The 13,546-nt window shown below is 46.3% G+C and overlaps 1 protein-coding gene across 4 annotated transcripts in view; it reads right to left on the bottom strand.

Annotated features, from left to right (window-relative positions):
• Positions 1–5,403: 5,403 nt before the first annotated feature.
• The window catches only part of TMED8 (transmembrane p24 trafficking protein family member 8), a 22,424-nt gene continuing 14,281 nt past the window's right edge, over positions 5,404–13,546 (bottom strand). For all 4 annotated transcript variants that reach the window (XM_019518743.1, XM_019518742.1, XM_019518741.1 and 1 more), the window contains 2 exons: positions 12,746–12,993; positions 5,404–6,015 (listed from right to left, as the gene is read on the bottom strand). In XM_019518743.1, the coding sequence (XP_019374288.1) occupies positions 12,776–12,993 (218 nt within the window). In that variant the 3' untranslated portion in view covers positions 5,404–6,015; positions 12,746–12,775. The remainder of the gene's footprint in view (positions 6,016–12,745; positions 12,994–13,546) is intronic.

Raw genomic sequence — 13,546 nt, 5'->3', positions numbered from 1 at the left:
AGGTTAGATGAACACCTTGCTGGGGTCGTTTAACCCCAGTACTCTTTCCTGCCATGGCAGGGGGTCGGACTAGATGATCTTCTCAGGTCCCTTCCGACCCTAGAAACTATGAAACTATAAAGTCACCTCCCAGCTCTGACGTTCACTCTGCCCTCCAGGAGTCACAGAAGGATCCACTGCCTGTGGCTCACAGGGATAAAAAATAAGCATTTCTGTGACTGAACTTGTGGAGGGATCCCCTGGCCCCATGATTTGGGATGATGCCGTGTTGGGCAAGTAAGTACCCCAGAGCTGAACTGCTTCAGGGATAGAACCAAGCTGCTCATTAGCATGGGCTGGGGATGATCAGTTTGATCAGCAAGCTGCTGAAGTGTGTTCATCTTTGGTGCTTTTGACTCAAGGGAGGGACGTTATCCTTGTCCAATATCTCTAAAACAGGTAAGCCCTTAGCTTCAAACACCTACCTAGCCAGAAGAATGATGCCAAAGGCTTCAGCTGGGTGTACAGCTCAGGGACCTTTCCTAACAGGGAAGAGGGCAGGAAAGAAGGGAATTGATTCATAGAGGACCAACCCAAGATACAGATACCTCAATGGGGTCCTCCAGGTCCTGAATGAAGGGCACCGTATCTTCAGGAAGGACAGGGTGGGCCCTGGTGCTGAAAATGGGTGAGCAGAGGTGCTGTTGCAGACACCCTTGAGCAACTATGGGAGAAACAGCAACATGCAGACCAGGCATACGAAAAGCCATCTCAGTCTGACCTCTGTTTAAGGCCTGTAGCCTCCTTCACATGCTGGGTGCAAGCAGCTAAATTACAAGGGACAGATCAACTGCAGGGAGAAGGTTGTAACCCAAGTCTGCAGTGTTTGAATAGACCTTGACAAAAGGAGCCACTCACCCAGAGGTGATTACTGTAGATCCTCAGAGAGTTGCTCACACAGTCTCCTCCTTTGCCAATCTTTTGTGCCACAGAGAATAACAGGGTTATGGAATTGGGACCTTCCCTCTTCCCTGCTGCTGTCGTAGATACAATTAAGGCAATCATTCCAGGGAAGAGGGACAAGGAAGGAGTCCTTCAAAACAGCCTCAGAGACTGCAAGATAGAGGGCGTGCCAAATTACTTGGGGACTTAGCTATTATGATACTGGGTGCTACTCAAAGAACCTGTACAGACAGACAAGAGTCTAAGCTGAGATCTTGCACTGGGACTCTCCAGTATCCTAGCAACAGTAAGTTCACTTAGTTTTAATAACCAGTTTTTCAACAACAGACCGCAAAGGAGGCCAGTATCAAGGGGAGGATCCATCTCAGGGGCACTACATCCACAGATTTCAGCTCCGAGGCACCAACTGTCTAGGCACTGTGAACGGAGAGCAGAATGGAACTGGAGTTGAAACAGCCTCTACACCACTAGCAACCCACAGCATTCAAAAGTCAAAGGTGCATTGGCAGAACTGAATACGGGGCATTGAACCAGATCAGAGAGTGCATGAGGTGAGGACAGAATGCATTAACAGATGTGTGAAGAGGTCCAGCCCTAGGATAGTTGGAGGTGCTGCCAGCAATGATTGACAGGGTGGGAAAGGGTTTTGGACCCAGCACAGAAGCAGCAGGATAGAGAGGAAATTACTTTCTTACTTGCCCACTGACAGTTAGCATAAGCTTGACCTGGTTACCTCTGTCCAACTCTTTCAGGATATCCATTCTCCAGTCACCTTCCCACGAAACACCTGCACACAGGACCATGGACTCTCAGCACACAACAGACACTGCAGCAGACTAGATGCTGATGCTTCAAAAACTGAAATGCATCCAAATCTTATAGCAGCCAGCCTGGGAGGAACCCAGCTTCACCTTCTCTTCCTTCCAGAAACCCTGGCTTCAAAGAGGTGGGGGAGGGGAGGGCATTCTTAAGTAGAAGCACAGTCTCCCAAAAGGCATATTTAAAAAAAAAAAAAAGACATTTTTAGGGCAATAAGGAATACTACATGGTTTGAGTGAAAAAAATCATATAAGGGGGATAAACTGGGGAGTCCTCCCTAGTTCCTTCAGTCCAACAAGAAGTTTTTCTGTATTCTCCCCAACTTATATGACGTTACACAGGGCAGTCAGACAAAGCCACAGAGGAGTGCTATTCTGTAAGAGTTCTCCATAAGGAACCACATACCTTTGTCTACCCAGGTCTTCAAAATCTCTGAGGATGAAGATGCAACCACCTCTCTGGGTGGCCTGTTCCAATGCTTTCTTATCCCCCAGGTGACAATGTGTTTCCTGATATCTAACCTAAGCTTCCTTTGCTGCAACTTGAGCCCATTGCTCCTTCTCCAGTCACCTGCCACTATAGAGAAGTCTTGATCCATCCTCTTTCAGACTGAATAAGCCCAGTTCCCTCAGCCCATCCACATACTCCCCAGCTCTCCAGCTCTGCTGGCCACCCCCTGCTGGATTCTCTCCAGTCTGCCCACACCCCTCCTGTGTCCAGAGGTAGGAGGGAGCCACAAACACAACCCTACCACCCATTACCTGGCAAGAGGCAGGCTGTGGTCCTGATAAGGCACCCGTTCCCCACTCCCCAGCCCAGAAGCCTTGAGCGCAGGGGCTGCCCAGGGGTTTTCCCACCCTGCAGCCACGGGTGCTTCCCCAGCACAGGCTGCCTGCCTGCCAGCCCCACCTGCCAAGCAGCCTTGGCAGCTGGTGCAGGGACCAGAGTGCATAGGTGAGGCTGGTGCTCGGCGCTGCACAGGCAGGTGTCCTGCTGCCTTCACCCCCTTGCCACCGTGTCCCAGCTCCAGCCTGGCCTAGGCCAGACAGCAGCATGGTCACGGGCAATCCCAGCAGTGCCCCTCAGGCATGGACACAGCAGGCAGGCAGGCTCTCCCAGCCATCTTATGGCCTACCTGAGTCACTGGGGAGGGAAGGCACGGCTGGGGCGGGATACACAGCCACAGGCACAGCAAGGGGAGCAGCAAAGGAGAGAACTGTGCCTTGCACCAGGGGCAGAAGGCCAAGTTATTGCCTGATCAGCCTGGCCACAGGCAGGACTCGTGCTATGCGAGGCAATGTCCCCCACAAGATCTACTTATGTAATATGCCCTCATGTTACTGCAAAAGGTGAGTGGAAAGTTGCTACTTCTTGTGACTTCATCTGGAGGGTAAGTTTTTCAGGGACTCGAGCAGGATTATATCTATTAACTGGAATAGAAACTGGCCAAGAGTGGTTGGGAAAGTGTTTTTACTATAGTCCTACTTTAAGAGCTGTAAAGCTCAGCAAATGCATTTCATTGCCACTGTTCAGGAATTGCCTCCAGGCCACACAGTTTTTTCGGTCATTAGAAATGATTGGTCTGAACAGCAACAAAATTGTTAAGGTATAAACTGTCAGATAGTGAGCGCTCAGTAACTGAGACAGGTTGAGCAGTACATGGCATCATTTCTATTCCCTGATTAAAGAAGTTTAGCTCTTAATATCAGGTTATTAATATAAATAACCTTTAAACTGACCATTTTTCTGAATGTTCCTATTCCAGAGTTCACTCATAAAACTACTCAGAGCCAACTGAAAGAGGCAATAAAACTGGAGCTGAATGAACACATGGATGGAAGTCTCTTTTAGCACTTGCCTTACTCTGACTTCTCTAACGGTAGCCAGAGATGCACAGAATGAAGGACAGGCAGTCCTTAAGTCTGGTTTTATTCTTTTTGTCCAGTTTGAAAACAGGCTGCTCTTCAAGGATGTTTAAATGCAGCCCTCAGATTGCCCCAAGTTAACTCCTTAACAGGCCTTTGCCCATGGAAGCCAAGGAAACCACAGTCTCTGGGATATTCAGCCAGTCTATTAATGGGGAATAGCCCCAAATCTACATTTGGGACAACTAAGTACTTGCCATTGGTCCTGTCTTCCACTAGGGATTCCAGTAAACTAGACTGGAAAGTTAGCTGGCTCTGAGTGCTAACCCACGTCACCTTTGAGCAAGGAATTTTCTTCTGAAGAATCCTTGTATTTTGCCCTGTGGCGCCTACAAACATTTTTTTACTATTGATAGAATTACATTAATTTAAAGAGTAAAAAAATCCCCAAGAATCATTTTAAGGACACCATGTAGACAGAAAAATGGTTTGAACTAAACTGTAGCAAGTTTACCCTCCAACTGTGTCAGGCTTACCAGATATTTTGATTTCCCAATGCATCTTGGTTTTTCCACCAGGAACTGACATCACAAAGAGCTTCATTTGCAATTTCACAATATTGGAACTGTTTTAGTTTAGGAACCCAATAGTTTTAGAAAGTCCCTCATCAGGCTGTCAGGGAAAGTGGAAGGAGTCATGCTGGCATGTATGTGTTTTAAGTACTTATGTATTAAATGGGAACAACCAAACTTAAGCACAAGTGGCTCTGAACCATGTGACATCACCCCCTTCCAAGCTGAGGAATCTCCTGCCTGTGGCCTGTACCTGGTTGGCTGTAAGCAGAGTTAATATCAAAAGGAGTCAAATAAAAAGCTACACAACCTCTTAAAGCAGGGGTAGGCAACCTCTGGCATGGATGCCAGAGTGTGGCATGCAAAGGCATTTTGTTGGGGCACACCCCTCAGCGCAGATGGTGGGGAAGGGGTCAAGGCTGCACTGTCACAACAAGGATCAGCCCCTCTACAGCTCCCCCAGCACCTGCCCCGGCACACCAGTATCTTACAAGTCAGGGTTGCAGGCGATTTTGGCACTCTGCCCAAAAATGTTGCCGACCCCTGCCCCTGCCTTAAAGTACAAGTGTCAAAGATCTGGACCACAGAACATTTCAATCCAGCTTGCTAGGCTCCTCACAGGCTACTGAAAGTTGGGAGATAGGGCCATGGAGGGACAGGCCTGCCACAGAATGTAGGCCCCTGGGCCCTGCTGAACACAGCCAGCAGCAACAGGAGGGCATGCAAGGGCTGTGCTGACACAGCTCCATTTGCCCTGCTGCCCAGGACCCCTGCCACCACTTGACCTCACCACTCTAAATCCCTGCTCGACCTGCCACAGCTACTGACCCTAGAGATCTGGTCTGGGAGGAGCCCCACAGTCCAGATCCAGCATCAGGTAAGCCCAGCACCTCTGCCTTAAAGAAACATTTCAGACAGAACTATGCCCTTTAAGTGGCAACTGACCAATCAATGTCAATGTCAGAGAAACTCCAGCATTAGCACCTGAATAGTAGTACACTTCTATTGGCCAAGATAAGTAAGCTAAGCCTGTGCTCATCCATGAGCACCTAATAAGCCCAGCAGAGCTTCAAAGGGGACTGTGGCTAATCCCACTCTGCATTGTAGTTGAAAACAAGTTCAGCTGAATTGCTTTTATTGTTGTGTCACCAGAAATGCAATTCTTAGCCCAGAACCACCCAATAAGAGACAAAAACTTTGACTGCATAGCAAAAAGTTTATTTGAAGAGTTCAGACCTTAAATAATACACAATATCACAAAACAGCCACACTGTGCCAAATACAAAAAGACAAACTAAGCCTAAGAGAAACAGCAAGCACACTATAAATAGTTTTCATTTGCACCAGACAGCTAAACATTCAGTGCCATATTTTGGTAAAATATCCTCTATATTTAAAAATAATCTCATGGGGAAAACATAAAAAGCAGCAGTTTGGTGCAGAGAGCTTGAATCTGAAGTAACAAGACATTAAAAATATTCACATCACACAGACCAGGATTGATGAGAGCCATCACAGATTACAGGAAAATAAGTCTTAAAATATATATGTGCCCAGCTACAAGACATTATCTAATGAAAGGCTGCACGAAGGGTGTGTTGCTGTAAAATGGGAGTCTGGGCTCTCCATCCTGCAGATTGTTGTTTGTCAAAGTTGCTAGGAGACTGCTTTGTTGCTTGGTAAAGCTTCCTCAGCTCCAGGCTTAGCGGTCAGTATCTGGCACCACACTCCTTGCCCAGGGACCAAACTTCCTCACTCCAGATGGGCACAAACCAGATAGAATTTGTGATTCTTGTTCCAAACATTTCACTCCTTGTCTACAAACAAGTGCACAGTCCTTAAGCCAATACTTCTGGGGGAATAGCAGGTAAGTCCCAGAAAGTAACATGGGAAGTGCCAAATATCAGATTTTCAGTCCGTCTAGACTAGTATTCCATCTTCAATGGCCAGCAGCTGACCATTCTAACCTTCTTCTAAAGTAACTCCGTAGCAAGCAAGTGTGAGATTGTTTGTCCCTCAGGGAAATTTCTTCCCCAGTGGTGCTCAATTTATGGTCCATGGGCCAGATCCAGCCTGAGGAGCTGCATCACCCAGCCAGGTGGGGCTCTCCACAGATCCAGAAACATGATGGCAGGGAAGTGGTGGTAACATTAAACATTCCCAGGGATGTAGGAATGAACGCTACCACCACTCCCCCACCAAATTTCCCAAGCCATGGAGAACTACACAGTCCAGATAATGGGCCCATGCACCAGACCATGCCAGTGCTTGGGGCCAGCCCTGCATATGGGATCCAGCGTATGGGACCAGGCCAGATCACACCTGCTTTGCAGTAGATTGGTTTGAGCCTTGATGCAGGGAATGTCTAAAATTATTAGTTAAAAATATGTCTAGGGCAGCACTAAGTACTGTTACCCATATGTATCTTGCTAAATTGCTGGCCTCATAGAGCAATGAGTTACACAGTCTGATTAAATCATGGGAAAGTGTTTCTTTTACTCAGTTTTCAATTTGTCCCTACTCAAGTTCTTTGGATACCCCCAGTAAATCTGTAACATGGATTCAGGATACAGCCCATGCCCAAGGTTCTACCCCATCTGAAAGGGGTAACCAGCTGCCTGCCCTTGCAGCTAAAGTTCAGAGGTATTTTGCAGCTCTGGTCCCCCACCTAGTGAGAGGTAGTTGACCATATTAGTCTGAAGTCAGGCAAAAAGCAGGGTAGATTTGCACCTTCTAGACTAACTCTGGGGTATCAAATTCATTCAACCCCTGGACCGGATGAGTGGCACGGAGCCAGTCTGCAGGGCTGAGCTGGTACAGGCACTGCATGCAGTGCATGCCTTGGACCATCTGAGCATGTTGCTTGCGGGGCACTTGCCAGCTCCAGCTCTGCACTGTGCGCAGCACATGCCTGCTCCAGCCATGTGTGGGGTACATGGCATATGGCACTGGTCTGGGGCACACACTGCATGTGATTCCCATGCCAGACTGGCCCTGCATGCTGGATCTGACATGCAGGACCAGTCTATGGGCCCAATCCAGGCCAGCCCTGGATCCATGCTGTGTGCAGCGTACACCAGCTCCAGCTCAGAGAAGCACACAGGACCAGTCTAGGGTGCGCACTGGATCCACCATAGGCACTCTGTTTGTGAGCCCAACCCAGAAAAGCACTGGCTCCGACACACAAGTCTGGTTTGGCATGGGCACTGTATGCAGCGCGTCATAGACAGGCTCTGCTTGCTGCATGGGCCAGTTCCAATGTGCTCTGCACTGCAGCCAGCAGCACTGTGGGCTAGATCTTTGATACTTGTGGACTAACGAAATCAGAGAGAGAGAGAGAGAGAGAGAGATATGTAAGCTTTGGTGAGCCCAAGCTCACTTCATCCATTGCTGATTTGTTTCGTAGTATGCAACAGCACACTACCTACAACTGTTGATTTGGATAACTTAGGAGAAGTGCTGAATGGCTGCAGGGGTCTGCTATTTATGATGTGTTAGCATGGTCACAACTCCTACTTAGGCTTGGCACAAAGGTCTGCATCTCCCTCAAGAGAACAAAACCCTTTGCATAACTTAAATTAGCAGAGACACCTTTTAAAGCCAAAGATCCCATAGTACTGGAAAATTCAGGCTTCCAGCTCTATTGCATGATGCAAAGTAATAAAGTTAAGGCAGTCAAAGGAGACAGCATTTGTTCTTCAAGAACAAATCTGACGGAATCCCCAACCTCAAAAGCCATCTTCAGGAGGTTATTTAGGAACAGGGCAGAGAAGGCAGGGAGGACACCTTTGCAAGCAGGGGCCTAATTCAAATAAATGAGGAGGTCTATGGCTCGTTTCAGACACTTCTTGTTCCTAAGGCACTGTGTGATAAGCCACTCTCTAAGGATTTATTTGAGAGGGAGAGGGCAGAGGAACACCTGGGATACAAGTGGACAAGTGCAGAGATCTTTGCAGAGTGCTGGAGTGGAGGACAGAAGAGCTCTTCTTCCAGAACCACCAAGGTGGAGCTACTAGACAAGGCAGGCTCTCTTCTTATCCCCTCCCCAACTGCAAGTCTAGCCACCATTTCTATAGCTGACCCCTTAGAAGTAACTTATGCAGCTAAGTGGGTCACTCGCGCAGTCAGAAAAGGAAGCAAACAATGCATATAGTTAGAAAGATAGGAGTTGCTGTAGTTTCTAGAATAAACAGGGTACTGAGAAACTCTTCTTTGCTTCCCAAGGTGTCCAAAAACAAAAATCTAATCTCTCCCCTAGGCCTACACATGCATTTTCTTCCCACCTATAACATTTGGAAAACTTTTTACCAATGCAATGACACAAAATTAAGTAGGCCTCAACATCGATATGCATCTAGCTCAGAAGTGACACAAACCCTTAACAGCCTTCAAAATAGCCTGAGAACCAAGGTCCTGACCCTGTTCTAAGGATTCTAATGGCAAAACATCCACAGACTTCCAATTTAAGTAGAAACTGGGCCTCAAGGTTTGTATTCTGTGATCTACATGAAATACACTATCTGATTTCTACTGTTTTCAACAAACTCCACCAAGGAAAGGAGAGTTATGAGTACTTCTTGATCCACCAGTAAGATCCATCAGTAATTCTTGATCAATCAGTATCTATGAGTAATTCTTTTTATGTCATCACAGCCTGTTATGGAGTACTTAAGTAATTATTACTGAACACTTAAAACAATTAAAGTCTTCTCAGTCTCCTGACTGATCATGCTACTAAAGCTAGTATGTAAATATTATTCCCGAAGCCACATTATCCTCACAAAACAGGTGCTTTGTGAAGAAAAACAATGTTGTGATCAATCATAAAAACTAGTCCATAGTTTGCCAAACACAACAGAAGTCTATTTACTTTCTGGTTCCAGTCTCTCTTCTCCCAAAATTTGGGGCTAGAAAGAAACAGTTTTAAAACACCTCAAACTTTCATCCCTGGTAACCTAAGGGAGGTTTTTTTCTTTAAGCAAACATGATTTTATGATGATTAACACCACTTTCAAAACTCAGTTTTTATCTTGGACTTGGCTTTTCATGCCTGAAATTGAAAGTCTCAAGTACACCCTTAAAAGTAGAAAGGACGTTCTCTCTAAGCAAGGTGGAGGAAAAAAAAAGAGACATTATGCCTTTGAACTAATTATGCTTTCTGTGCCCTGTGCTGAATAAAAGTAACTAATTAGGCAGAAACCATACAGCAAGGAGAGAATGCCAATCAGATACTTTCATCAAGTAGAAGGGCATCATCAAAATCAAAGGATGAATTACTAGTTTTACTAGGAACAGTTAATAAGAACTTCCAAAGAAAAGTGCTCTTTCAGTCACCCAAATTATTTCACTTGGTACCTGGGTAACACAACAATGTTTACATAATTTGAACACTAAAAGGACTAGACAGGTTTAACTTACTGGTATAGTTGTGAAGCTTTCCTGTATTGTAGATGAATTATTACATGCCTAAAACTCTATTGTGCTTAGATGAAATACCAGCTACTTCAGTAAAATCTTAAAATGAAGAGTATCAAGGCCTTTTTTGCTCTATCACGTAGCAGATGTGCCTACAGGCACAATGAGGTATCATGATGGGCACCTACAGCAGGTTGGAATCACACATCCTATATGAAGATACCATTTGACTTCAGCCAACAAGGTAACAAGAAGGGGGCAAGTCTGATGAATGAACTGGAAGTACTGATGAAAGATCTATCCCCGTTTCAGACAGCCAGGACTGAACACTAGGATTTCCATTCACTGAACAGTCTACCTTTGCTAAAGACCCTTTGGAACAGCAGCTGTTAGTTACCAAGCAGTTGGTCTGCTTAGTCTACACACACTGTTTGCTTTCAATGACCTCAGCTGTCCAAATGACTGAGACAGCTCTTATTTGCTGGACTACAAAAAAATAAAGTGCATAAATCAAACAAACATTCACGATCATGTTCTTAACAAATGGCTAGCATAATGATCCATGGAAAAAATAAGCAGCTGACAGGTGAGAGAGGGAACACAGCACAAGGGGAACAGTTCATCCTGAGGATGCTAACAAACTAGCCCACACTATAGCTCAATAACAGAGAATCAAGGGCACCAACTTTCTTGAGTACCTGAGCATGCACAAGCTAATTCACTTCTTTACTAAGGCCCCATTTTAGACTGCTCCCAAGTGCATATGTGGTCCTCCACAAAGTCAGGTATTCAGCAGTTGCTACAGACAGCAGCACTGAGATTTATTGTCATATACTGGCTGTTTGTGGAATGTGAAGGGTCTTCCTATGTATTTGATGTTTAGAAAAAAAACTGAGGTGGGTGGAATGCAGAAGGGCCTCTCTCAGTTGCACAGGGCCTGTGAGAGGGGCCCACACCAGACTGCTGCCATGCTGGGGTGAAGGGACCACTGCCTATGCCACAGGGCAAGGCAGGGACTCCATCTGAAATGCATCAATGCCTGTCACTGCCCCTCCTTGCAGATCCGCTGCTGCAGTAAGGCAGCTGCATTTTACATCAGTTTTTTCCTGAACTGGGATTATGCTACCCCTTCCCCCACCCTGCAAAAAGAAAATCAGCTGCCCTCTTCTGCCTTCACTCTTAAGAAGAATGAGCAAGATGCTGCTTCTTTAAAAGAGCAATGGTTCTGCCCTCTGCTTAATCCTGCAGCTAGATAAACCTGGTGCCCACCCAAGTAATTTGGCATAGGCTGCTCAACTGCATACCTGCGTCTCTGACCTACCCACCAATCCAGAGTACTTAAGACAGTGGTTCTCAACATTTTTACACTTGAGACACCTCTCTTTGGACAAGGCCCCCCTTGGAAAATTCCAGCTCTTAGGTTTTCATTCATTTCATTTTTTGACTACTGAAAAATAGAGCAATTTTTCTGTTGCCAAGAGCTCAAAAAGACCCCACAGCAGGTCAGAATGGTTTTAACACCAATAATTCCTAGCTGAAGTCTCTGGGTTTATCTTGTGAATCATGTTTGCACACCTAATGGTGCTAACAGTGTGTGGTACCCCATGGCATCCTTGAAAGCATCTCAAGGCACTCCAGGGTGCCATGGCATCTTGAATGAGAATCACTGACTTAAGTAGTAGGCAGAGCATATTAAAAGGGCCTGAGAATCCACAGTACTTTCCCCGAATGCTGAGTATGGCATAACTAGGGAATGACTGCACCTTTTAAGAAATTAAGTCTTTGCTTTCCCCCCATCTACAGAGGGCGATGTACCTGCACAGAAGGCCATTACCTAAAGGGCTTTTCAAGACTGACTGGCTGGAAATATCCCAAAATTATGCAAAAAAAGTCATTCAGTATCTGCAGACAGAGGCACCAAAGTGCAACTGCAAGAGCACCCTTAAACAGGAATGTTCTTAAATAATCATCAAATACATATTCAAAATCTTAAAAGATTTACCAAATAAAGATATTTTAAAGCGTATTTGTTGAAACCTTAGTTTGATCCTCATTTTCCCTGTTGCCATGACTGGCACAGAGGGTGACCATTAATGCCACTGCTAACCACTGAAAGGTACCAGTGGTACTGAAAGGAGCTGCAGTCTATACAATGTGTTATGGGTTAGCAATGGTCTCAGGGGTTCACCGACTCCAAGCAAGCACAGAAGTGGCTGACTTTCCTGTGTGTTCAAGTCTTTTTGGCATGTGTTAGCCTGGGCTCTAACAGTTTTGCACTTGCCTAACACAATCACTCCTTTTTCCCCAGGTTAAACTATTGCAAACAATCTAAGTTTTAACTGTTTACATGTCTCCCCAGTCAGGAAGATCTAGTATCTAACTCCTTATTCATCCTGCTTTCCCCTTCCCACAGATGTTTCAACTGACCCACAAGATTTATTCCCTCTGCAAAGTTTGGGCACAGGCCTCTTATAATGCTCACTAAACAACTACCAGGCTCTTGCCTTGGGCCTAACAGCTGTGGCATGAGCATAATCATAAATAGGGACAGAGGATACAGGCTGTAGTTGGCGTGGGTGGACAGGATGAACCCCCAGACAGGGCTTAATTGCCACCTGGCTAGTGATGGTGTGCAGCAGTGCTAAAAGGATGCAAGTGTGGAGCAACTACCCAACAGGTGCTTTTCTCTTAGCAAAATGTGGTTGGCAGTTGTCTCCTGGTGGTTCCAGATACAGTTAGAGGGGGGCAGAAGGATCTCTCAGCTTCCCTTCGTACCAGTGCAATAGACACTGTAACTACCTGAATTTGACCTTTGACAATGTCCTGGCTATCATAAGAAGTCCCAGTGATCCTTTCACAAGAGTGGCTTCTGGAACATAGTACAGGGAAAGGGGTTCCTGGGTTATCAAGTTCATTCCTCTGCACTTGCAGGCTACCATTAAATTGATGGAATCCCTAAAATGACCCCTGTGCAGCCACAGCTACCCTCTCATTCAGGGCAAGCTGGGGTGAAGCAGGGGAGAAGCTTTGTATCCAAGAGAAGCAGGAAGAGCCTTGCCTCAGACGTAGCCACATGACAATGACAGTTATGGGTACTAGTCCTGGGTGGAAGCCTGCTTTGCTCAGTGTTACCTGCCTGCTGTCCTTGCCCCCTCCACTCCCTCAGCTGGTGTAATATATGTGAAAGAACAGGATCTTGTTGCGCAGGAGGGAGTAGGAGTTGTCAAATTTGAGCAAGTAGATGCCTTCGCCTGGATAATCATGGCTGCCTGCCTGCACGTCCCGGTGGCTGTCCCTCCGATACACAGGCATGATCTCACCATAGCGGTTTCGCAGATAGCTCTTGGAGCCCCTTTCCACATCTCCAACTGGGGTGAGTCCTGAGTAGCAGAGAGGAGACAAACAAATGTCAGAAACAGCAAAGCTGATGCATCAAAGGGCTTCAATCAAACCATGGTTACAGGACAGGGACAAAACTTCCAGCTAAAAACATTGGCTGGCAGCACTACATGCAGTCGCCACTCTAAAGTTTCTGCACGTATAATAGCCAAGCTATTTCCATGCATCAAGAGAAGCCTCTCCAGGGAAATGATACACTTGGGAATGTTTTGAATTTCCCACCATCATCATCACTGCCACTTGTTTCCCTGTCCTCCTCCCCTCACAGCACTTCCTAGCTTCCCTTCATATTTACTGCTTCCTAGCAGAGTCCCTTCAGAACAGCTCTCTGCCAGAGTAAAATGAATTCTGGGTGAGAAAATACTTGGGGGGGAGGGGGCGCCAGAAAAAAAATCACCTGTCCTCAAATTCTACTTCTCCCTAGGGGGTCTAGTTTCAGGTCTTCAGGTCTCAACCTGCAACTGTGACAGTACTCCCTATGCATTTCAAGCTGTCCCACCACAAAAATACTGATTGCACTTGGGGGGGGGGGGG

Source organism: Gavialis gangeticus, unplaced genomic scaffold (genome assembly GCF_001723915.1).
Source record: "Gavialis gangeticus isolate Ggan-Ray unplaced genomic scaffold, GavGan_comp1, whole genome shotgun sequence".
In the NCBI taxonomy this organism is placed as follows: Eukaryota; Metazoa; Chordata; order Crocodylia; family Gavialidae; genus Gavialis; species Gavialis gangeticus.
Note: the sequence above shows the minus strand (reverse complement) of the source record. Positions and strands in the feature narration are given on the sequence as shown.